A 26,607-nucleotide genomic window follows, 5' to 3' on the forward strand; every position below is an offset into this window, starting at 1 on the left:
ACTAAATGTGGAAAGGTTAAAGAGGTGACTGATTGGTCATCAGTCGATTTGGTCTCAATATCAATCAACTCCACCGAATGTGTACAGACCCACAGACAAAAGATCTTGGGTAGTTTGTTTGGAAGTGAGACAGTAGTTGCACCATCTTATGCTTCCTATAAGCTTTGTGCACCATTTAACCATTCAACAAAGGGAAGTCAACATTACTCATGAAGACAAACCTAAGTGACGCTGGCTGGCAGACGCTGTCAAACCACAAAGAGTCACAGGACCAGAGCAGCTTTGACAACACACACACACACACACACACACACACACACACACACACACACACACACACACACACACACACACACACACAAACTGAAAACTGAAATGAAAGCGCAAAGAGTTCCACACAGGAAGCTCTGCAGCGACTTTATCAACTAACAAGAACAAGACAAGAACGGCGCCTCAAATGCCAGAAAACCAGACAAACATCCTCGGACCCTGAAGGTCAAGTAAGTGTCTCTTAGGATTTGTATTTAGTTATTTTAAAAATATGAGGATCCTTAACTTTCAATATATTTGAAAGTATCATTGATGGAGATTTTTCAGTTTGCTAAGCAGAAGCTTTTTACGCAGGAGGAAACTGCTGAAGTCATCATTAAGTCAATTTCGCCTGCAGTCTGAGCGGCACATACATGTCGAGTCCTGCTGATGTGATGCACTGTGTTGTTGGAAGGACTGATGGTCAGTGCAGGAGCCTTTTAAGCACTCTGAGCCTCGGTAATGCGCGGGATCTGGTGTGGGCTGGGTCACCCACTCAGGCTCTCCTTTCCTTTTACAGCCTTCTTGTTAAGTGAACATCTTATGATGCAGGATTTACACGCCCTGATCTCAGCCGGAAGGCGAACGTCTGAGTTTTCTTTAGTTTACTAAACACGACCATCAGGACTATTCTGGTGAGTTAGGTTACACATTTCTTTCCATTGTAACATTTATAAAAGAACAATCTTTAAATTGTCTTTAGAGGTTATGGGAGTGCTGCAGGGATGGTGACGTATTGTTTTCATGAGATGTTTATTCGCTTCCAATGTTATTTTGTGCTTTTGCAGAACTTATCTCATGTTTCAGAGCTGCAGGAATCAATACATCCTCTAACATTACAGAAAATTCAGACACGCGGAGCATGCTCTTGCACAGACTCCCAACCACAAAAAAAATGTTTATGGAAAAATGTTTTCCTTATATTTGTGGCACGATTGGATGGTTTCACAAATCAGACAGGGTTAAAATAAAACGAACCTACTTCGGTTTTCTTCTTCTTTTTTTGTTGCTGTGCTGATGTGTAATAATCATGCGGTGCGGGAGCCAAACGTGTGATTTCCCATTATTCTTGGAAAGGAGAACAAGGAGCCGCCAGTGATGTCTGTGACCTCCCCTGGCTTCCTGAGCGGTCTGATTTATGGCGATGAACTGAACTCTGGGAGAATATCTCACATCTTGTGTTTGTTGAATCGATTCTTTGGTAAAATCTGTCGTTGAGGAATTCGATTTGACCCCGGAGAAGCAAATGGTTCTCAGATCAGGTGGTGCGTGTGGAAATCTTCTAAATAAGCAGCTTTGTTTGTCACTAGGAAGAAAAAATCACATGTCCGATAGAAACGAGAGTGTATTTAAAGGCCAGAGATGTGAAACTTTGTGGTAAACATGATTCGCTCTGGATTTGAATGTACTCAGTGGTCTGTTCCTCATTGGTTACAGGAAACTGGTCTGCCATGTAAACGATCTAGTAGAGAGAAGGGTTACATGTCCAAATGTGATTGAAATGTCTTGAGATTTCAAGCAATTAATTACTGTTATAGACATGCTAAAAAAAAACTTACAATAAATTAATGGACATACAGAGTTAAAATATCAAGCCGTTAATTCGTCCACATTTATTTAGTGATGAAACAAATTCCCCTTTAATATTTTTCAGTTGATAGAAATTCAGATTAACAAATGCAACTCAAGCATTTTTCAAGGTGCACTTTACCATCTACATAGATCAGAGTTTTGAATTTTTAATTAACTTTTAGTCAGTTATCAATTCCTTTTTTGTGGGAAAGATAAATGGGAAAGACAAGAGAACATGCCATCCAAATGTGGCAGTTTGTTCAATCAAGAAAATGCCACAGAAAAATAAGCTCACCCATATTTACAGTTGTGGCAGAGGGTTCAAATATCTGGAACAGTGACAAATAATGCCGCTTTGGATAGTCAGAAAGACATGAAGACATGAGAAATCAGACAGTTTCCAAAATCGCAATGCCTCCAAAACATATAAAAACAATCTTCCTCCCAAATGACACCAGGAAAAAAAAGGCCTTTTCCATCACAAATCATATCCATTATTTATTCTGGAAAGAAAGATGTCTCATTGAGATTAAAAAGCCTTTTTGAAGAAAGATCTGCCATATTCAAAATGTGAAGTTTGTCAGGATCTAATGGGGGTTCAACTGGAACTGATGTGACTTAGATCAAGTTTTGTATTGGCAGTAAACACTGTTTCTTCATGGTATGAGAAGTGAAGTTGATGGAGGGGTGTAAATACCACTACAGTGAAACCTACATTAAGGGGCAGAGCGGGCTGCACTTCTTAAAGAAGTTTAGGTCTTTCTAAGTTTACAGTAAGACGCCGTGAACATAGAAGAGGTCTGTTATTGAGAGCGAAGTATGGGCTGCCATCATTTGTCGGGGGAGGAGCACCGGAGGAACTTGACAAAAGAAAGCTGGGTTTATTCTGGAGAGGAAACTTATAGAGATAATTTTATACAGAAGGATTCGTCATAAAACAAAGATCTATATGGCAATATAGCCTCTGAAGTTTCTTCAGCAAGAGAAGAAACCTGGCTTTGGCTCACCCTTCCTGGCCACAGTTGTAACCACCGTCAATAACTGAAGAAACTGAGTGAGGTGAGCTGAAGTTTGGATAGAAGAAGAGAAGATGCAGAGGTCTAGACCATCTGGAGAGATTTTGCAAAGAGCAGTGGTCAAAGATCCCCCTCATCTGTAGGAAATGTTATGAAATGAAAGCAAAATTTATTGCGAGGATTTTTTCTTTTTTTTTTACACCTATAACACAACATATAAATAAATCAGCTACCATCCATTTAAATGAAGCATTAAGATTATCTAAGAGCCTCTCTTTGAATTTGATGGCAGCGGAGTGAACAGTGTCTTTAAAGCGTGAAGTTAAGGAACCAACATTTCCTAAGTGCTTCCCCGAAAGGAGGTAAGAGAAAAGATTATCTGTGCATTTACTTTTCTATCATGATGGTTGCAGCAAGAAATGGAGACGTCTCTTCGCTAAAGTAATGGCAAATGACTGGATTTCTTTTTAAAGCACTAAATGATGGGCTTAGATTAAGATGTCAAGAAATTGGAAAGGATTGACAATTTCAGCGGGAGATGCATTTCAGCTTTAAAAAATCCTAAATGACTAGGGTGAACAGATTGCAGTTTTCTGGCCATCCGCCGATTACGATCTTCAAAAAGCCTGACCTGCTGATTCCAATTTTGAATGATACTATTTTTTTTCGTCTGAAATGTTGCTACATGTAGCAAGAAAGTCGCAGCAGGGTTGTCAACAGTGGGGTGACTATTGCAAACCTGCAGACATGACCCAATGGGCAGATCTGTCAGTCAAACCTTCCCGGTTGTGATGAGATTAAATAATTCTGTTTTTCCTCTATCTCTTTTAGCCAGTTGCAAAGCCAAAGCTAAAAGAATTGACATGTTAGGAAACCCCCTCAAAGCTACAGTTAAAGGATATGATGCTGTGCCTTCTTTAGGACACAGCTTAGAAAGGCTAACAAAGGAAGTTACCAAGTGTTGCTTGTTGCCATTTTGTCCTAACGCCTTAAAATAGCATGAGAAATGGACCAGCTGTACTTTGGTATTAATAAACAGAATTCATAAATTCAACTCAACTGACTCTTCTTCAACCTCATACATCAAGACCTCAGCATGGAGAACAGATAAATTCTCCACAGTTGATTTTTAGACCTTTGACGAAGCAGATAAGATCGGTGGATAAGAGCGGCTTCACACCCAATATTGAACAATCATCAATCTCAAAATAAAGAAAAATCTGGGCCGATTTATTGGTGTGCCCCTATTAATAACCTCTTTGAGTTTAATCCTATTCATTCCCATTATCATGACAGCAGAATTATATGGTTCTAACTGCAGCCTAGTTAATATTTGTTATAATCTTGTTAAATAAAGCAAGGGGACTGAGACATCAGCCTTGGGGAACCCCAATCTACAACCATCTGAGTTAACCTGGATTTGTTCTGTCTCAAAACTACATCCAACTGGTAATTGAACTACACAGGCCAAGAGTAGTTAGCTTTCTAACCAGAAAGCTATTGTTAAAACACTACAGTAGTCAAGAAACGACATCATGGTATACATCATAATACTCAGGAGTTATTTACCCAAAAATGATTACACTACTGCTCCCTTTAAGACCAACTGAATGTTAAAACTCTTGTCTCATTCCAGATACCAGAGTTTTACGTAAAGATGAGGAAATCAGAGATTTCTGATTTCCACCTGGAGGCGGACGACAGAACGGAGGAGGAGAAACGGAAGCAAAAGGCACCAAAGAGGATGGCTTGGCTTCTGCTTTAGGTTTGAGCAAGGAGGCTCCTAAGGCCCCCATGGACACCGACTACCAGGAGGAAATGGAGCCGGTCAAGCCTCAGATCCGATTCAATCTCAACTTTGACAAGTGAGTCTCAGCACACAGTCATAAAGTGATTCTCTCTTAATTTACCATTACATTACCACAGGGGTACTGTGAGCTGTCAAGCCACTTATTACTGATTACAATGGACTAAAAAACTGCCTGAGATATGCAACAACTTTTGTTTGCAGAGGGATTCGAGGTGAGGCATCACAGCCAAAGAGAGACAGCTCCACTTTCAACATTGAGCGTCTGTTTGAAGCAGTGGGCAGCAGAGACGTCAGCAAACTGGACGGCCTGTACCAGTACTTGCATCAGAACATGAAGAAACTCTCTGACTCTCTGTGTAAGTGTGTAAGGTAGACATGACCCAGCAGGTGTCCCACTCTGCAGATCTGTGTTCTGACTCCCCCAACATGTGGTCACATCTACAGATCAGTCTTACGGTAAAACCGCCCTGATGAAAGCTCTACTGCACCTCAAAGATGGCAAAAACGAAACCATAGAGGAGCTGGTCAAAGTTTCAGAGAGGATCGGCGACATAAAAGAGTTTCTGAACTCCGCCTTCACAGATAGCTACTATAAAGGTCAACTTTCTTCTGAAGAAACGCTTAAACTTGACAGTCTGCTCTCTATTTTCATGTTCCACTGTTTTTAAATAATGTCTTTTTTTAAACAACAATAACAAAATAATAAAATATATGTTTTGCTTTGTTTATTATAGGTCAGACTGCTCTTCATATCGCCATTGAGAGGAGAAGTATGTCTTATGTAAAGCTGCTTGTTAGCAAAGGTGCCGATGTTCACGCCAAGGCCTGTGGGAAGTTTTTTCAGCCTCATGATGGTCCCAACTTCTACTTTGGTAAAAAAAAATTTCTCATAGGACGCTGATTTTCTTCTGACAAAGGTTACAGATTTACCTAAGAAACACAAGCAGTTCTGACCAAACCTAGTTTCTATGTAACAAATGTAACACAAGGATTGAGCCACAAAACTATCCTAAGTGTCTTATTGGTGGGCATTAAGTCATGCTGGGCGATTTCACACTGCTGGAAACAGTTTCATTAAGACAGGCGTTGGCAAAATCTATTCCAAATCAACTTTAAGTCATCAAAATAAACAACTAAAACATATTCATTACCTAAAAATCTCTATGGTGATTTGAAAGAGTTTTATTTTCACACGTGCTAGAATATCCAGAACATTTATTAGAAATGTTCCTGGGAATCATAATTTCTCGCCAACCGTTATTTGCACTTTGTACCATTTAAATCTTTTAAACTTGTCGAATATGTCTTTGGCCAAGTATAAAGTGACACACCTATTCTTCTTTCACATTTTCTAATAAGTAGTAATGTTTTGTGCTGACAATATGGCTGACGTCTCATTTTTCAAACTCATATCTTCACCATTGTAATCATTCATTTATAAATGTCACCGTTGAAAACAATAACATTTAGTTAGCTAGCTAAATTAGTAGCACCTGTTTATGCGATATGTTGATATAATAAAAATACCAACCTCTGTCGCTGACGAGACTGAATTACTTCCTGTCTCCTCTTCGTCATCGCTTATTTTCTCTATCTATTTTTCGTTGTATAAATCATCTCAAAACGAAGTACGAGCAGTTTTAATTTCTACGAACGTCAACATTAATCATCAGCAGGAGTTCACAAAACTCAGCTTTTATTTTTATTGTCCACTTCCGGCTATCGGCACGTGAACGTTTATATTAGCTCAAAATTTTAGCCGCTACCTCGCGGGTAAATATTTAGCTTGAAGCTCAGTGCTTGCTAATAGCTGATCTACAGTGAGCTAAATATTCAGCTCGCTAGCTAAATATTTAGTTTCAAACTCAATATTCAGCTCGCAAGCGAAATATAGCTTGCTAGCTAACACATAATAGTAGTTAGCTGCACAAGTGTGATTTTGCTTACATTTTCTCCACTCCACACTGGCTGGAAATAATTTCTACACCATCACGAGAATTTTGACATATTTACATTTAATTTCTCAAATGACTGACAAAATATTGTCATTGCAAAATCAGTGTGCGCAACATTGACATCACACCTACTGTTTGGATTACAATGGCTAATATAGGAGTTCTGAAGTTGTGTTTTTCATACTTATGCAATAATCAGCCCGTAGGACAGACATGATGGCAAAAGCTCAGTTTTCTGGCATCCTGTGTTTGTAAAGGAAGCACAGCATAGGCTGTGATTCACGCTGTTGAATTGTTCCACCATAGGTGAGCTGCCCCTGTCTCTAGCAGCCTGCACAAACCAGCCTGACATCGTGAGCTACTTATTGGAGAATGAGTATCCAGCGGACGCCAAGATGGCAGACTCTCATGGCAACACAGTGTTGCACGCCCTGGTGTTGGTGGCCGATAACTCGAAGGAGAACACAGAATTCATAACGGCCATTTATGATCTTATCCTAAAGACCACTGCCCGACTGCATCCCAAGATAAAGCTGGAGGAGAGAGAGAACAACAATGGACTCACACCTCTCAAACTGGCTGCCAAGAATGGCAAGATTGGGGTAAACACAAACCCAGAGTAACTTTAAAAAAAAAAGACTAATATCTTTGGAGCCCTCAGTTATGACTATATCTGGTTAGAGACAACTCACCTGGTTGTCTCTCACCAGGTGAGTCTGAACTGTCACAGTGTTTATAATTTCCTTTTACATTTGTCTGCAGGTATTTTCTCACATCCTGCAAAGGGAATTCCAGGAGAATCACTTCAAGCACTTGTCCCGTAAATTCACCGAGTGGGTTTACGGACCCGTCCACAGTTCTGTACGACCTGTCCTCTGTGGACTCATACGAGAACAACTCTGTTCTGGACATTCTAGTCTATGGCAGTGAAATTCCCGTGAGTCCCAGCTTTGCAGACAAACTCGGAGAAACCTTACGCTGTCATCAAGGTCACAAGGTCGTGTCTCTTCTCAGAACCGCCACGAGATGCTGGAGAAGGAGCCGCTCAGCTGCCTCCTGGAGGATAAGTGGAAGAAGTTTGGAGGTGGAATGTTTTTTTTCAACTTCCTGGTCTACCTTGTGTATCTGATCATCTTCACTGTTGTAGCCTACAATAAAAAAGATGCAACACAGGTAAACAGATTTAAACGGTGAATAAAGGAGCCTACTGGAGACGCCCTGAATTAATGTCTCCTCTGTGTCCCACAGCTTCCGTTTATCCCTGAGGACGCCTTGGATTACCTGTATGTTTTAGGCCAGCTGATGACTTTACTAGCAAACTGCTATTTCTTTATCATTGGGGTATGTGAGACACATTTTCACCCAGTGGTTTATGTTGCCACCTTGTGGCAGTTTAGGTTTAGTAAATCCTCTATGATTTAAAAATCCCCAGATTATAGAAATGAAGAGGAAGAGGCCAAAGCTGCAGACACTGCTGATTGATGGATATTATGAGATTCTCTTGTGAGTAACGTTTTCCACTATTATTGTATTTCTGCAGTGTCTAACACACAAACTCGCTGACATTTAGAGGATTTTACTGGAATGTTTCCAAACCAAAATAACTGAAAATGAGGCAAGTACACACTCTTCCCCTGAGAGAATGACCTCATTGTTCTTAAAACTTTCTTACTACACACAGTTATATATCTATCTGTATTGTTTTATCATATAAAATCCAAACAAATTGTTTGGTTTTGTCACAAGTTTGTGGTTGTAACAAGTCAATATTTGAAACAATTCACTAGATATGACTATTTCTGCAAAGACTACAAGTAAACTTGGGTCACATGCTTGCGTCAGTCTAACATCCATGCTGCTGTTAGCTTCACTCAGGGTTTACTGTTCCTGGTCGCCACTGCTCTGTACTGGGCAGGGAGGCAGGAGTACCTGGGCTTCCTGGTGATCTGTCTGGCTCTCAGCTGGGTGAACGTGCTGTACTACTCCAGGGGCGACAAACACATGGGCATCTACAGTGTCATGATACAGAAGGTAGCGATATCAATGAGCCGCAAACTTACATTGCACTGGACAGTTTGCCGTCTAATACCTGATTTCTTTGCAGATGATCCTCAGCGACATCCTGCGCTTCCTTTTTGTTTACATTGTTTTCCTCTTTGGATTCTCTGCAGGTATTTTATCTTATCCTGAGTAAGTTGAGAGCTAACAACTCCAGGCTTGTCAGTATTTTCACCCCTGTTTGACATGAAATTACATTTTGTCCCGTTACAGCCGTGGTCACACTGCTCATACAACCTCCTCCTGAAAACAGAACAGGACAAGGGAGGCAAGGATTTTTTACTACCTCCAAACCCGACACAGAGTGTTTCACGCCCAGCTACAGAAACATCTCCTACACAACCCTGCAGCTCTTCAAGTTCACCATCGGCATGGGCGACATGGAGTTCACCCAGGATTACCAGTACATGGAGGTCTTCTACGTCCTCCTTATCCTCTACATCATTCTCACCTACATCCTGCTCCTCAACATGCTCATCGCCCTAATGAGCCGCACAGTGGAAAAGATCACCATGGAGAGCGCCAGCATTTGGAGGCTGCAGGTGAGTGACTGGCGTTCCTTTCGTCATTTATTGAAGAGAGCAGTGATTAAATGGGTTGCTGTCGTCCCCAGAGGGCTCTCACAATCCTGGAGATGGAGAGGCGGATACCCTGCTGTCTGAAGAACAGTTTTCGCTCTGGGGTGGAGAGAAAACTCGGCACCGCTTTTGGAGACGATCGTCGAAGGTGTTTCAGGTCGGCCTCTTTATGTTTATTTCAGCTACTCAAACACACAAAGGGCTGTGAAACCTGGGTTTGTACTTATACTAATGGCTTAATGTATTCTGTGATACTAAAATAGTTATAAGACTTAGATAATGGGAGTATGCCATTACAACTGGGAAGTAAGGGCAGCACCACTCAATGCAGCACCACTAATCGAGTGTCAAAGACATAACATGGTCCAGAAATGGTGACCAGATTCTTGGAAATGTGATTTGAGAGCCTTTGAGAGTACGCCTAATGTTTTCCAGTTTCCTGAACGAAAGGGCATCTATTATCCAATGAGAACGTGAGAGTGGGAGAGGATTCTTCCAGTGCATCAGTTTAATACATCTAGCCAGTAGCGTGTCCTGCTCACTCTTAGCGTACAGCTTGATGTCATCTATGTGGAGGAAGTGACTGATAGTTGCCCCATTTCTTAGTTTATATGTAATCTGGTCTGTGCAGATCAGCATCGGAGACAGAGCACTGGCTTAGTTTATTCTACATTTGAGGAAGATTTACACAATTGGCTTAAAAATGACCTCGGTGGTGGTTTTCCGGGTTCTGACATTAAGTCATCGGTTTTCTTATGATCAATCCAGGCAGCTTATATCATTCCAGCTGAGCAGTCATGTTTGACTCTTCAGAAATACAAGGGCCTCGTCGCCTTAATTACCTCTAAAATCAGTTATTTGTTGATTTAACATACTGAATGACTCTTCAATAGGTTCGATTTTTAAGTAAATGATATGTTAAAGTAAAGTAAAAAGAGAGTGGGTTCAAAGCAGTAATATTTAACCTGGAGGACTGAACTGGTCACGTTTGGCTAAATATAATTGTGCGTCTGGTTTCTACTGTATTAATCTTTTTTCGAACGTTTCTTACGCTGTGAAGCAAAACTCCTGATACTACTGACTCGTCTTCTGAGCAGCAGCAAGGACTAATCAGAGAGCGGAGACAAAGGTTTAGTGCTGCATGTAATGAACAGAAAATTCAGCTGAGTGTTCAGATGCACAGTTCACAGGGATTCCAGCTACTAAAAGCTACCTCAGGTGTTGCACAGCTGGAGGTAATGGAAGCACGCGTCGCCCCGTGTCCTCAGGGTCGAGGAGATGAACTGGAACAAATGGAACACCAACCTGGTTAAGATCAGTGAGGATCCAGGATGCCGTGATCGGAGCCAGCAGCCTGATCTGGACAGCCCTACCAAAGGATTTAACAGAGGTTGTTTAAAAAAACAAACAAACAAAAAAGAGTCTCAGAGACTGTGAATAAATTCAAATGTTGTAATATTTCCTCGTTGTTCCACAGGGAGGAGCTGGAGAGGCATTTTCTTGGAGGGCACTTGGAGGAGGAGGCGGACGCCGGAGTCCACCGAGATGAGCCCCCTGTACATCTGAAGAGTTAAACACAGTTGCTCAGCCTGAACGACACAAGCAGCAAAGGCTGTCCAACTCAAACAGATTGTTGTTGAGCAGAGAAAAGCTGGAACTGGTTCCCTGACTTGCCGTGTTTGCGCTGTAAATACAATTTGAAAAGAAATATTCAAGTAATGTCAACGGCAGCAAGGAAAATATCGGGGGTCTTTCTGTGTTTGACGTCAACGGCTCTGTTAAAAAAAAAAAAATCACCTTTAGGCATGCTGTAACAAGTTTTGCTTAATCCTGGATGAAATGCTGTATTTTTAATTAAAACGTCCTGTGATGTGTACGTCGATGAGCCAGATTTTGAACGTGAGCGGTGCAAAGGCGCCCCGACCTTCCAGCGCCTCTGGCGTGGCTTAAAATCCATCATGGCGTTCTACTGATCACCAAGGTGCTGATCCTGCCTCGCCTGCTGTGTGCCCTTTATACAGGCCCCATTTTCATCACAGCCAGACAAGCTAAATCTACTGCAGTCAGATCAGGCCTGCAGATTTCACAGCTTGCTCCGTCTACTCGACTTCCCCGAGCTCTGAGGCAGAGGCAGGCCTGGATAAAGGGCATGAAAGCGCAGCAATCGGAGCAGCAATCGCCACCTTCGGCAGCGGCTGACACAGTTACAAATTATACGTGCTCCAGACCTTTTTGTTCAGTCCCTTCTGTGGCTCTGCGTATCTAGTCAAAGTTCTCTTGTGTTACGCAAATAAAAGGTGATGATTTTTAAGAGATGCATTTGAGCATTTTGTTTTTCGCCCAGTTAGATTTTAATATTTAATCCAAATAGGATAAAATACACAGATATGAGTTTGACAAACACGCATTTTGTGGAGACGTCAAAAGAACATTTGGCTTCATATATGATCACTATTCTTTTTGAGGTTAGAGTTCAATTAAATTGGTTGGTCTCTTGCCATGCAGCCAGCTTTTGAGATTAGTCCATTATTTTGGTCTGGGTCACTCCAGAAGCTTAGTGTTAACCTACCTGATCCATTCCAGAACCAGACTTGTATGCATTTCCAGCTGTCTCAAAATTTCAATCTTCTTTTGATTTGAGGTGAAGTTGAATCCTTCATCATTCTCCCCTTTTTGTCCCAGTACTACCAACAGTGAATCAGAGGCTCACCATCCTGTGGCAGCCATGTTCTTTGATTTGAAAGCTTCCTCATGGTTTCTCTGAACATTATTCTCACCACCCAGGACAAATGGCTCAATCTGGAAGAGGCAGAAGCTAAATGAGTTGATTCTCATGGTTGGCTTTGCACATTTCTGAGGTATTTTTGGCTTCAAAGTGCCGTGTTTGATAACATTTGATAATTAAAACTTGTCAATGTTTGACATCATCTAGCCAAGTGTTTTTACATCAGACTGCATCGACGAGCTGCTCCATACTCTAGTAGGGGTCATGTTTGATGCTGATTATAAACATTTTGTGGCTAAAAACATTATTTTTACATCAACTTCTAAGTTATGTGAAACTTCTGTTAAAATCATTTCAGGTTCAGAATCAGTCCAGAACCGGTCCACATTCTCAGGGGAGAAAGACTCACCTGGTATAAATTACATTTTTAGCTATTGGAGTAACGCTCAAGAGAAATGTATTGAATCAAAAAATGTCATTAATATGTGTCCATCTTAAGTAGGGCTGCACCGATTGCACTTTTCTGGCCGATCCCTGGTTACCGATCTTTAAAGAGCTTGACCTGCTGATTTTGATTGACTTTTTTTTTTTCTCTTAAATGTCACCAAATATAGCAAAAAGTCAGCGAGTTGGCAACAGTGGGGTGAATATTGTTTAGTGCAAACGTTCAGACCTGGTGGGCTGGTCTGTCAGTCAAACCTCTCACTGCAGAGCAGAAACGGACAGAGGCTGATTTTTAAACCTTTGCCGACGAAGATAAGATCAGGGGATAAGATCAGCTTCACATGTAAGTATCGGCTGATCACGATCCCCCAAAATGAAGGAAATTGGTGCCCAGAAATTAACTGGTCGATAAATCAGTTGGCAAATAAATGCATCTTATTATACATGTATGTAATGTAAACAGCTCTGCCAGAGATGGTAAGTTTATAGAGGTATGTGAATGATCTAATGATCGGACTGCTGATTGCAGCCAGTCCATTGTTAGCAGAACTAAATGGCCCCAAAACCAGATTCCGCTAAGGGCCCCATAGAGCCTTGGGCCGGCCCTGCAATCACACAAAACTTCTGAAAAAAATACAGACGGTAGTGGCAAGACACACAATGCAGGCTAAACAATCACAGTGAAGTTAATGGGGATGTAAAAAAAAATAATTAAAAAAAAAAAAAAAATTAAACAGTGGGTTGTTTGATAGACAGATTGGGTCAGGAGAGGAACAACAATCCCAAATGCGAATAAAATCCTCTAAATTGTTCAAATGACAGATCTGACACATTTCAAAGCATAAATTAGAACTTTATTTTATTATTACAATATTACAAAAAGAGTAGCACAACTCTCACGCTCTTGCCTCTTATCTGTCGTACAGAATGACACAAAAGAAAGGCTCATGGACCTTCTTCCATTTCACAGCAATAGTACAAGAAACCAAAGAGGAAAATAAAATTTAAATAACAAGCAAATCAAGTATCATAAATAGTCACAACTGCAAACTGAAGCTTTGAAACTGAAAAAAAAAAAGTTACAGCTCAGTAACTACACATTGCTAAAAATATATAATTACAAAATATTCCTCCTTTTTCTTGCTTTCCAACCTTAAGGAGTCTAAGGAATTGCTCTCGATGGGGAAAAAACATAAAAAAATCTTCATTCAAATAAAAAGGCAAAAAAACAAAACAATAAATTGCTGTTTCTGTATGTCCTTTTCCTCCTTCTCTTTATTTGGGTTTTTTTTTATTAAAACCATGCTCATTGTCAAAGGAAAGTCCAAGGACCAAACACTTAAGGCTTTTTAAGGGCTGTTAGGGAGTTAGGTGAACAAAACATAGGTGTCATTGTAGTAATATACACACGCGCGCGCGCACACATGCCAACGCTCACTTTTAACTGCGCCGGCAACATTCACACACAATCATTAAAAGTTACAGTAGTCTAGTAGGTAAGCCAGTGTACAAGAAAATAAACAATGCATTTGCTGTTTTTCACGTCGAACCGAAACGCCGGTTTCGTTTACCCTCCGAACGATCTTGCAAGTGATCAATTTGGTCTATTAGAGCAGACTTCACATCAGCATCAGTAGCAACTCGCGTGCGACTCGGTCTGTAACCCGAGCGGCGGGTCAGAAAGCTCCGCCTTGGCTTTAGATTCTGCATCGCATTGAAACAAACTTCAGTGTCCGCAAAGCCGACGGATCCCTTTCGATACCTGCAAAACGAAGAGCCTCGACATTCAAGTAATACATCTTGTTACAAAAACGAAAAGAAAAAACAAAACAAAAACAAAAAATCAAGACGTCTAAGAAGTAGACAAAGATGTGATGGCACAATTTCATACTGGTGTGTCTTCATCAACCTGACTTTGGCCATTTTAAGGTAGAGGAGGGAAACGGTTTTCATTATTTTCTGCCCTTAGTATTTCTGAATCTTGTTGCCAAATGAGGCTCTAGCAACAAAGTTTATTTTTTAAAATACCTGAATTCACTGCAGCATTATAAGCAGAACAGAGCATTGCTTTTTTTTTTTGTCATATTTGCTCCTGCTTCATCTTCATAATGTACAAACAACCTGATTACATGCTTCTTTTACCAACTGAAAGGAGTTTATCTGTAATAGTCCTATTATACAAATAAATTAACAGAACAAAACCCTCTGCTGACATGTATCCTACTAATTATTGTACCCCCAGTCTCCTTTTCTCTGCATGGAAGTGATTGTACTTAATTTCAGCATCACCACCAAAGTGAAATCTAAACCAGTCGCAGCCAAAAAATTCCTGATATTGTCCTGTAAAATCACAAAAAAAAGAAAAACAAACAAAACAAACAAACAAACCCCTCTCCCCCTCCTGAAAATATCAGTTGATGACGCCATTTTTCTGTGAGCAATAGCTTTTACTTCTTTCTTACATGCATAAGAAAAGTCACGGATCTGAAGTAGAAATAACGGGGAATCTGTTCAAATCCAGGCACAGAAATTCAATGTATGGTCGAGGAAGAAGTAGAGATTACGAGTGTGTACACACACACACACACACACCCACACACACACTCTCTCTTCAGGAGCTACCTGTGGAGCCAGGAAAAAAGCAAAACTAAAAATCAAGGAATTGATCACTTGCAAGATGAAACAAAACAAAAAAAAAAAAAAAAAAAAAAAAGGAGAGAAGAAGAAAAAAAACTATTGTTCTGCATTAAATATATTATTTTACCCTCTTTAATACTTGATGTCCTTTAGGTTATCTGTTGAGTTTTATGCATGTGATTCCTTTCTTAAGACTAAACAAAGGGGCTTGATAATGGTTGTGGAGACAAGGCCATAGCTTATCTGTACCCTGGGTGCTGGATGAGAGCGGTTCTGCCATCTCCGACCTCTGGACCTACCCTGCTCAGAGGGGGTCTGTGCATCTTGCCCATCAACCCGAGATTCTGATCACGGAAGTAGGGCGTCTGGAAGTCCCCACCCAAGTAATCTGCAGTTTGCATCAGATTAGTCTGGCCGGACGAGGACGTGGTGGAGCTTGTTGCGAGCCTGTAATGGGGAGCCCCAGGGGGCCCACAGTCCAGCGTGGTACACCCTCCTGGGCCGGCGTTGTGGAATGGCATGGCTACGTCCTGAGACCCCGAGCTGTCACTGTTGGGCGTGGGAAGGATGCTGCTGCTCCAGATGTGGGACTGGAAGTAGTGGCCGTTGGTGTAGTGGGCCATGGGGCCGGGCATGTTGCTGTTGACAGGTGGGGAAGGGGTGGGCCGGTCCAGCGGAGGCTTCAGTGAGTACGGCTGACCCCCTAGCACCTCCCCGGGGTAGCCCATACCTTTGAACTGGAAGGATGGATCCCTAGAAGGCTGTTTGCAGAGGTGTGTCATGCTGTTCTGAATATGGGGGACGTGGGTCAGATGGTGGGGGTTCCAGGAACGCATCTTCTGCTGCTGGGCAGTGTGTTGGAGCGGATTCGGTTGGGGGTGAATGTGGTGATGCAGATGATGTGGGTCAGCGTGATTAGAAGGCAAGTGGTTCAAACCGGCCAAACTGGGCGGGGGGTGTGCTCCCATCGGAGCAGTGGCTTTTTCTTGGGGGCCAATGATGCAGTTGGGTGGGGGAAAGCCAGGCGTGGTTGGGTTGCTGTGCATGGAGACCCTGGAGCACGCGCTGATGAGCAGGTTGCGACTGATGGGACTGGGGTTGGTGATCTGGCCTTCGCACATGGAGCTGGGCCCCGGGCCCTGGCCCCGCGCTTGGCAGAATTGGTTGAGCTGATGCACGATGGTGCTCAGGTCGGCCTGCCGGGCTTGGTGCAGCCCGGCGGCCATCGAGAGTGGAATGGTTGAGGTAGAGACGGTAACGTTAGGTGGCGCGTCGCCATCCGGCAGCTTCCTGCTCGCCTGCGGGCCGGGCGGCAGCTGTTGCTGAAGCATGACTGCGGGAGGGCCCTGTGGGTGGCCGAGGGCTGGGTGCTGGGTCAAAGTCTGGAGTCTGCTTGGCCCCTGAGGGTGCAGGGCCAAAGGGGGAGGGTGACTAAGACTCTGAGTGTGAGCCTGCGGCTGAGAAAGGGGTAGGTGTAAAGTCTGAGGCAGGTCCTGCTGTTGGTGGGTCAAGCTGTGCTGGGGCCGGGGCAGGCTGGCCAGAGGTGGGTGGTGGTTTAAAGTGCTGGTTGAAGCCACTTGATAGGGTCCAGTGGGAGGGTTCATACTGACTTCAGAGTGCAAGCGAGCCCGGCTACCGTCGAAATCTTTCAGGACGCCTTTGACTGAGGGTGCCTTAACGATGGCGAGGAGGCCTGTCTTGGCACTGGCCTGAGAGGGGGGGTAAGGGCTGTAGCGCTGGCCTGACGTGTCCAGCCCGTTGACCGTGCGGCGCACGTGGTTGCGCTGGGGGACTTTGACACTATTGGGAAAGATCTTGATGGTAAGGGGGTTGTTGGCAACCTTCTTAGCATATGCGTCCAATTCTGCAGGGGATGGAAACGGAGTGGATCTCATCCTTTGTGTGGTGTCCCCTGGAGGAGGAGAACCAGGATAGACGGAGTTAGGAAGGCAAAAGAAAACGAGGGAGGCAAAATGAAACGGACAATTCAATGTAAGTGAAATTTTTTTATCTGTTTCGCATTTTGTCATCTTATAACCACAGATATAAGATAACCACATAATAAATGATACATCACATGAACCAGGGTATCTGTAGGTTTCAGCTAATCCAATGTAAGCCTTTATTTAGAATTTTTAATATCACCTTGAATGAAATTTAAGACAGAAAAAAAAAACTATAAATATGCATTACAACAATGCATAGCAAATACGTTTGTGGCTCTCGGCACTGCAAATGTTTCTCTACAGCCTTAAGCTTCATATTGCAAAGCTTAAACATTTTTGTTTTTGTTTGCCCTGAATGTACCAAGCCTTATGGTAATAAATTTATGTGTAGAATCTCCTAACGAGAAATTTCCACGTTGTAAAAGAGATGCAAAACTCGTTAAACTAAAGTTTCTTGTTAGTTTCTCGTTTAAACGAGACACGTTTTAAATCTTATGGAGAAACAAACTTTTTCATAACGAGATATAAAAATGCTCCTCTGACGGATTACAACTTGTTAAAAAGACAAAGCTGTTTCTTCTAGCCAACACTTAAACATCCCAAGAGGTTTTGTTCTTTTACTGTTATTACCCCTCATTTGAACATATTTTGTTTTCAGCTAGACAGAAAGTGAGCTAGTGGCAAAAAAATGGCAATAAATTTGTACTTATCCATGATGGATGAAAAAAAAAAAAAAAAAAGCTAGCTAGCAGGAGTGTATTAGCAGCTAGCTACTGGTAGCCTCAACCACCTGTATTCATAGGATGCAATGAAGATGTCTGCGTGCGACAAACAGTAAAGTCCCATCAGAAAACAAAAACCAAAACATGAAAATATACAAGATTAAATAGTCCTGCCACAACGTTTAAGAGCAGTAATTGGCATATTTAAGCTAAACTTTTCTTTGTCAATTTAAGACTTAAGGATGACAGGAAGCCCTGCCAAATTGTCCGTAATTCCTGGTTGTGCGATGGTTGTTCCACGTTTCTTCATGTGGATAGAACCATCGCACAAGTCAATGTGCAGAGGAAGATTTCTACTAGAAAATTTCAAATTTGGCCTCATCTGGCTGAAGCATGTTCTTCCACAAGCTTCCCGATTCCCCCGTTTCAACGATTTGGAAATGGTTAAAAATGTGTACATATTTGTACTGAAATTGAATTAAAACACAGAGACATTCAAGGGCAACTGTTTTCACTGGACTTTCGAAAGCAATCGTGTGTAAAGGTATTCTCAAAACCAGCAGCTCCCATTAGCATGATCACCAGATGTAGATGAAGTCGAGGTTTTTCCTCTTCTCAGCAAAAAATATCAAAGCTGACGTATTCGGATTCCAGTGAAATCCAGTAAAGTACAGTTGCTGGTGGCTTTTAGGTCAAAAGCTATTACCGGGGTCTAATTGACACATTCAGGCCAGGAATAAGTGCTGAGGGTGGGCTGCCATGTAGTGGGTGAATCACAAACCAAACAAAGAAGAGACGCAGTAATGGTCCCCTGTGGCTGCTACAGGGAGAAATAAAAAAAGAACACACAGAGTGAACGAGAGATGCAGAGAGCAGCCCCTCCATGACAGCAGACAACTAATCAGACACACAGGCAGCGTCTCTGATGTGCAGGAACACCTCCTAGGACTCGGCTCACACACTTCTGCTGCACCTGCTAAGCACTGTGACTAAATTTAACAATGCCAGAGCGACAATGTGAGCATGATTACCTGTTTGCGAATGTGGGAGGGTGTGAGGTTGTTCAAAAACGGCAACAACAGCCACAAAAATAGTTGGCTCATATGCCAAAATGATCCATTTAATCTGTTAGCTTTCTTTTTGTTGTCGTTTTAAATCTGAGCAGATTTCAATGCTCAATCCAATTTTAACATACACAGAAGGCCATTTGTTGGCTACGTTAGACGGAGTCAAATAGATGGACATTACATTCTTTGATTTGATATTTTTCCACAAGGGTCAGTCCCATAGTTGTACAATTACTGGTAACTTTTTTAAAGTAATGGTGACTGGAGCATTTCTTCTATTTTTACTTTGAACTCGCGTAAACTTTGTAAGTTGGTCACATTTTCTAGGAAGTCCTGTTTATTAATTAATGACTTCCTGTGTCTCTGAGGACGACATGATGCATGTGCTGGGAAACTGACTCATTTTGTTAGTGACCGGCTGGAGGATGACCCACATACAAATAAATTACAACATGATCTTTGACGAGAGTCATTTGTCAAATTTAAACTACCTTTTAAAGCAATCTTTGAACTGGGATTATGCATACTTTTCATTAAACCCACATTTTTGTATTATACATATTTTTATTGATCTGCTGTAATATTCTAATTTTAGGTACAATTAGCTCAGGCAAAACCAACGTCTTCACAGCTAATTAGTCACCTGACTTTGGTGCAGAAAAAGGGATAAGTAAAGTATGTGAGATTCTGATGGACATCTGCAGTTTCCTGTGACTGAGGGCTTCGGCTGAGTCTCAGCAGTCGAGCCAATCTGGTGGGACGAGGCTAAGAGCTAAAGCGGCTGAAGTGAGCGGCACGGACCAAGCAGAGCCAGTAGTTGTGCCAATCGGCTGATTAATTCCTGCTTTATTTGTGAGCAGGAAACAATGGGTAGTGATGTGTGGGGGCTGGTATGGGGCGGCACACAGACCCGCACACGGAGGGGGAGGCTCCACTGAAACAAAGTGTTCAGCCCACTGATGGCACCCTCATGAATGCAGGGGTCCGGGCCAAGGAACTGGAGGCTGACACCCGCCATCGCTGAGCCCCAGTGTCTGTCTGTCACTGAATAAATGCCAGGCTGAGCAAACGGAGAGAAATGAACACTTCTACACAAGCACACAGACATGCTGAGGATAGGTTTCGCCTGTCAAACACAAGGAATGATTAATGATCTTGTTGGAAATGATGCCTCGATGTGACAGGAACAGACTGAATAAATACAGGGCTGATTTTACTAGAATAAATGTAACCACAGTTGGGGATTCTGACAAAAGCCCACATGGTGTGAAAACCTCCCGCCGCCTCGTGTGTTGCAGAAGAAAGGGATGGGAGTGAGAAGGAAAAGAGCGCCACGATCTGCCGCAAGTCACAAAACATCTTGAGCATTTCATAATTAAGATTTATTTGTTTTTAGCCATCACAATATTGGGTCAAATCATCCAATCACACGGCTTCTGATGCTACTGCTACGCTGATGATACACAGCTTTATTTGTCTTTCCCACCTGAGGACCACAAGGTGTGATTAAGAATCTCAGACTGTCTCTCTCACACGGATTACAACCCTTAACCTCCAACTAAACCTCTCTTTCTACACTGCTCGTCTTTACAGCCAAACTCAATATACACCACAGAATCGTAATCCAAAATGAATCCCCATCTTTTGCTCCAGTAAAGGCTGCTAAAAACTTGTGTGGCTGATCGTTGACCAGCTGACCTATGAAGATCATGTTGCCTTTGTTGCTCAATCTTGCATCTCTGCATAGTTAAACATAACATCAATCGGGACCAAACCCAATAAGTCACACATGTTTACAGTGGTTTCAAACTGCATTCCTTGAGGGCCACAGTGTTGCAACTTTTAGGTGCATCCCTTGTCCCACACACTTTAATTAAATGGTGAAACTGCCTCACTGGTGCACAGAGCAATGCTAATTGGAAACGGATGTGCTGAAACAAAGAGATATCTAAAAATTGCAAGATGTCGGCCCTTAAGGACTGGAGTTTGAGACCAATGATTTACAGATAGTGGCTGGACTAAAAGTGTTCGTTGAGCTTCACTGGCTACCCTTAGCAGTCTGAATTAAATTCAAGTTATGACGAAATACTTGAATACTTGGTCACTCCAATCGTCAAGAGATTGTCAGCTAGAAGTTTCCACACAGAGGCTCTTCAAATTCAGGGCTTGAAGTCCGGCATCCTGCAGCTATGGGATGCGTCTCGGCTTCAACACACCAGAGACTAATAATGAGGTGATTAGCAGGACTCTAGAAAACCTGACTGCGCTGACGAGTTAATTCAGGTGTGTTGGACCTGGGACATCTCAAAACGTTGCAGGACACCAAACCTCAAGGCGTGGATTTGAAGTTCCACACCATGCTCACGATGATCCAGATTCTATTTCCTGCTTTATTGCATGATGGTGGAATGACCTACAGAGCACCGCTGTCTGAAGTAAGAGTCTTGAAGCCCTGAGCTCTTGAGAGACCATCTCTTGTCTTAGCCTCGCACCTGCCCAGTACTTCCCGACTGCCTCTAATGCTCTTCCCTATGTGCTTGGACTCTTTTCTACGCCATCGCCTCCGTCACCTTTTGCAGAACCCGACCGTCAGTCTTGTTTGACAAAATCTGGATTGTTATATCCTTGATTTGGATGACAGCATGTGCAAAATACAAAAACGTCAACTAACTGGTTTACATCATGGAATAAAGAAAGAGACTGATGATTTCTTGTGATAATCTCATGAAACCTCTTTTCTATGTGTGAAACACAAAGTAATGATTCTTGGTTTTCCCCTGAAATGTTGCCAAAATCCTGAGGTGGGATTCCTGTGAAAGCACTGTGTGTGATGTTAATTGTCATTAAATCCCTATTCAGTACAAATAAGATGGAAACAAAAGGCTGATGAAGTGAATTACAGTGAGAAAGGATCATGCTAGTAGTGACTGCCTTAAAATATGCAACAGAGTGGACAAATCATTGCCCAAAGTCAGCCTTCAACTGTGACTCAAATGGATCTCTTGCTGGTTAGATCGGCAACAATCCCTGTCGGCAGTTGATGTATCCTCTGCCAAACAAATGTAGCTTATTAGCAATAACCTGAAACCTGGATTATTTGAATAGCTACGAGCATGAAGAGAAGGTTAATGAGGAATACGGGGGAAACATGTTGGTGACTGCTAGTGGCATGGAGCATATTATCTCTCAGATCTCCAGCGAAGTACGTTGCAAGGAGGAAACGGGGGAGTGGGGGAAAAAGGGCCCACTCTGACCAAGCGCTAATTATCCCACTGCTAGAGAGCTGATTGGAACACAAGTGCACAGTCAGCAGGCACTAATTAGGGTTTCTTTTATTCAAACTACTGTTTTTATTGAGAAAGGTTTAAGCAGCGGGGAAGCGGGGGCTCGTGCTGCTGGAAATTGCAGTTTTCGCACATGAGCAGGAAATTAGAACTGAAGGCTCTGTGTCAAATTAGACAAGTGCTATTTTTTTGTTTGTGGGTAGAGGAGGTGGGGGGATTTCACATGAACCCTCTTCCTGCCTACTTTTTGCACTTTCGAGGAAGCCGATACCAATAGAGCAATATAACCTTTATAAATAAACAAGAAGGGAAAAAATAGTTTGTGGCTCAGAAACAGCCCAGCTGCGTTCCTGTAAGAACCGAGGAACAAGAGCTACTTCAAGGCTCTTGAGTCTTCCTGAGAGGAAAATGGGCTGTTTTCTTCACTTGATATACTCCTCCGACAGCCTTTACACTTTACAGCCATCATCTGTTAACAGTCACTCCCTGATGATAAATAGAGCAGTTGCTCTGGCCTTGTCTCTGACAGCAACCCGCAAGCTCGTAACTTTAAACGACTCGCATCCCCAGATTCAGTGGCAGCAGAAGAGGCCGGCTGGTCGGCCGAGCGACGCAGAGCACTCAGAGTGAAGGGTTCAACAACAAGATTCATCTGCTGATTCAGTCTGTTTTAAAACCTGCTGGCAGTTTTGGTTCACATTTTCCTCTGCAAGTAAGAGATGAGACGTCTGAGCAAAGAGCACGTTGTTAAACCCTGCAATCTTTTATGCCTACATGTTTATGAATCGATACTCCCTTCTGTAAGAGAACCATGTCTCGTCTTACTACCTAGTTATTTGTCCTCGCTGAAGGAATTTCTCAAACAAGTACCTCAACTTCAGGCCGCAGCAATTTCTTTTTTCATATACAATGTCAGCAAATTATATATTTCAAGTGTCAACAGCACCTGGCGATCTCCAATCAAACTTAATTCACCTTTGAGTCTTAAAAGCCTTCTTTTAATAAAAATCTGAGCATTGGAGAATTGTGGTGAACATTTTTACTCAGAATCAAAGTCAATATTTGGCAGAACTAATCTTGATGCAATAAGCCAATTAATCGCATTAGCTCAATAATTTCCATTTGATTGAATTATTGTTTTTCTCTCTCTTTGTACCAAAGATTGCATGACAAGAGACTTCAGTCGGTGCATTGATCTCAAGGGCAATTTTGTTCACAGAGGCTACAGTATCCATTTTATTTCTTTTCTTGGGTGTTTATTTTAGATATTTAAAATGTCTGCCAGTTCCAGTGTTAAATGTTCATTAAGAGTTGATGTTTATTAATCTTTGAAGGGACACAGTTGCGTTATTATGGCTTTATCGTTATATTAACTGAAAACGACAATATTATCGTTTATCACAATGACTTCTGGGACGATTTATCGTCCAGCGAAATTAGAATTTTTGACAGGACCAGGAAGAATCGCCATTTGCATCAAGTCCAGCAAAAACACAGGTGATGCCACAGCTTCCTTTCAGTAGGAGTAGCTCTGCTAGCTTCTCTCTACCACCTTTGGACATAAACATTTGTCCATTCTCCTTGGCAATAGGTCAGGATCACTCAGATTGGATGGAGAGCATCTAGAAACGCCTCTTGCCAGAGATAATTGATTAGATTTAAATGTGGATTTAAATCTCACAATGAATGCTTTCATCTAATCAGTTCCAGTAAGTCTTACTGGAACATGAATCTCCCAGTCATACATCTCATTTTCTCAGGATGACCCCCAGCCAATCACTGCACTTTTAATTGCATTAAAGACCTGGGCGGCACAGAACTTTCTCCTGCTCAACCAGGACAAAAGAGAAGTTTTAATCATTGGACCAGAAGATCAGAAGGACATTATTGTTCAAAAATTACAAACTGCATTTGTCAAACCTTCTTCTTGACTCTGCCCTCGCTTTTATTCCGCATATTAAACATTTTATCTGAAAAAAAAAACAACCAAAAAAGCCAAAGTTCGGCCTATTCTCTCCCTCTTAATACTGAGACTCTGATGCTTTTATTTCCAGCTGTGTGGACTATTGCAATGCCCAAAAAACAACAACAGCAAAACCTGCACAGCCTTCAGCTGTTATAAAACTCTGCTGCTCAAGTGCTAACCAAGACCAGAAGGCAGGCTCACATCACACCAGTTTTAAAATCATTCCATTGGCTCTCAGTATATTGATTTTAAGATTCTTTTACTGGTTTTTAAATGTCTTAATGGTCTTGCACCAGCTTATCTTGCAGAGCTGATATTACCGTATGAGCCCTTGAGAACCCTGAGGTTCTCTGGCACCGGACTATTAACAGTTCCCAGAGTCAGAACACACACTTATGGTGAGGCTCCTTTACAGTATTATGGACCGCGTTTGTGGAACGGTCTGCCAGAGAACCTGCAGAAAATGTTGCCGTCTTTAAGAGCAGCTCAAGACCTGACTTATTTCCTGAACTGAATCATTTCTGCTTGGTCTGTGCATTTTCCATGCAGTTGTGCGTTTTCCCATGTAGGGGTGGATTATTGTTTGTCTTTATTGATCTGTGCAGCACTTTGAGCTGCTTTTAGTATGAAGCATGCTTTATGTAATCCAGAGTTAGCATTGGCCAAAAGGTTAGCGTTGGGTCAAAGCCAGTGGTATTAAAAACTTTATCCCTGTAATTGTTTGCAATGGTTACATTGCAGAGGTGTGAAACATCTGTACCAAGGAGAGACTGAGTTGTGTGGACTGAATGAAGATGCTAACACCGAAGCTACAGGTGCCGGGTCCGACACTGCACAATAGCTCTGAGTGAACTGAATTTTTCTTTGGCTCTTTGATAAAACAATTGAGAGCGAACGAAACAGGATCCATGTCTTTTCATGTAGCAGCGACTGTTTGAAGAACAGATGAAAAGGAGAGACCATTATAAAAGTAAAAGGGACGGAAAAATGGAGCGAAATTACACTTCTTGGAATCGCCGCGCTACTCGCGTCTCTCACTCCATCACGTAAATGCATTATAGTGTTGGGCAAGAAAAAACAAAATGAACTCCAGTTGTGCTCAGATGTGTCTTGGTGTGTCAGAAATGAGGAAAGAGCAGAGAAACAGTCTGGGCTGATGGCTGCGCCGTGTCACAGGGCTGCCTGAGAGAGGCAACAGACGCCGGCACTTAGCAGACTCCCTCGTGCTCGCTGATCTCCTGGGGGTTGGCTGATTACTGTGATTCTGAAATTACAGTCTTGATGAGCAGGAGCATTTCAGGAAAAAAAAAAAAAGAAATGCTGGAATGGAATAGAAATGGGTCAGGCTGGGACTGAGCTTCCACCCCGAGAAACAGACAGGAAGAAAAGGAGAAGCTGGAAAACAAAAAGGATGGTCATCAAAGTCCGGTTTTATTGTGATCTGACCAGACGTTTTTTTGATTAAATATACGTGTATAATGACGGCGTATAAGGCCATAGTATGAAAAAATAAATAAAAGAGAGTAAAGTCACAATACTACAAGAATAAAGTCATGCAAAATTAAGCTAAAAAAATAAAAAATTGATATGTGAAGAAAAATGTCACAGTATTACAAGATTAGTTATAATATCACAAAAATAAAATTGAAGAATAAAGTCAAAGTAATGAGAATAAAGTCATAACATATCAAACAAAGTTGCACAAGAATAAAGTAATAATACGAGAATAAAGTTGAAATATCACAAGAATACAGCGATGTTATGACTGTGTCCTCATATTATCGTGACTTTATTCTCGTACAATTCTATTCTTGTAATTGAATATTTCCTAAGCATGGCCCTAATGCTCTGTCGTAATATAGAAATTAAACAAAAGCCGTATTTTTTTGCAAGCAGTTCAAAATGAAACTTTCACATTTGTTTTGATTATGCATTCACCGCTCCCCAAGAGTCAGCCTCTGCTCTTACTGACCTCAACTTCTCCATTTCCATTTTTCTCCACTGCTGGCTAGTAATGCTCAAAAGTCTCTAGTTTGTCAGCAGTCGCATAGTAAAACTCAAACACGTTTAATTCAGCTGGCAGGCACTGACAAGTCTGCTGTTAAACCAGGGCAGCAGATTGCATCTTAAATTCATTCGCATTACAAGATCAGCGGGGCAAAACCACTCAGCCGCAATCTGTCTGCGAGTCTGACAGTAACCGACTCTTCCTGATGGTGAAAATTAGGCGAGATGGCTGTGTTTAACACTCCGCCGCGACGGCTGCGTTCTGGTGAAGCACGCGGGGCCGCGCTGTTGTGACAGACACGTCTTCACGGGGGACGAGGGAGAGGGGCGGGGAGCTAGTTCATCAGCAAATTAATGGCGCAGTTCATCCTAATTTCCCTTGAAGACAGATTTGCACTTGAGGAGGACAAAAATATTCCCCCATGAGTGGGGGAAAAAAAAAAGAGCTGTAGATGTGGAATTTTATCTGCTTGCCTGGTGATTGTGATTTTGTGTGTGTCCTGAGATCAGT

At 42.2% G+C, this 26,607-nt stretch overlaps 2 protein-coding genes across 4 annotated transcripts in view; one reads left to right on the forward strand and one right to left on the reverse strand.

Moving 5' to 3' along the window:
* Window positions 1–421: 421 nt before the first annotated feature.
* trpv1 (transient receptor potential cation channel, subfamily V, member 1) lies at window positions 422–11,609 on the forward strand. The gene is given in 18 exon segments (XM_055043465.1): window positions 422–500; window positions 4,534–4,635; window positions 4,638–4,762; window positions 4,909–5,063; window positions 5,152–5,304; window positions 5,442–5,579; window positions 6,969–7,264; window positions 7,425–7,516; window positions 7,518–7,599; window positions 7,677–7,835; window positions 7,911–8,003; window positions 8,095–8,165; window positions 8,528–8,693; window positions 8,767–8,833; window positions 8,934–9,262; window positions 9,334–9,455; window positions 10,567–10,688; window positions 10,776–11,609. Coding segments are annotated over 17 exon segments (2,340 nt in total). The 5' UTR covers window positions 422–500; window positions 4,534–4,554; the 3' UTR covers window positions 10,865–11,609.
* Window positions 11,610–15,193: 3,584 nt separating this feature from the next.
* The window catches only part of fam222ba (family with sequence similarity 222 member Ba), a 42,655-nt gene continuing 31,241 nt past the window's right edge, over window positions 15,194–26,607 (reverse strand). For all 3 annotated transcript variants that reach the window (XM_055044000.1, XM_055044001.1, XM_055044002.1), the window contains one exon: window positions 15,194–17,016. In XM_055044000.1, the coding sequence (XP_054899975.1) occupies window positions 15,344–17,016 (1,673 nt within the window). In that variant the 3' untranslated portion in view covers window positions 15,194–15,343. The remainder of the gene's footprint in view (window positions 17,017–26,607) is intronic.

Source organism: Poeciliopsis prolifica, unplaced genomic scaffold, assembly GCF_027474105.1.
Source record: "Poeciliopsis prolifica strain line A6 unplaced genomic scaffold, Auburn_PproV2 SCAFFOLD019, whole genome shotgun sequence".
In the NCBI taxonomy this organism is placed as follows: domain Eukaryota; kingdom Metazoa; phylum Chordata; class Actinopteri; order Cyprinodontiformes; family Poeciliidae; genus Poeciliopsis; species Poeciliopsis prolifica.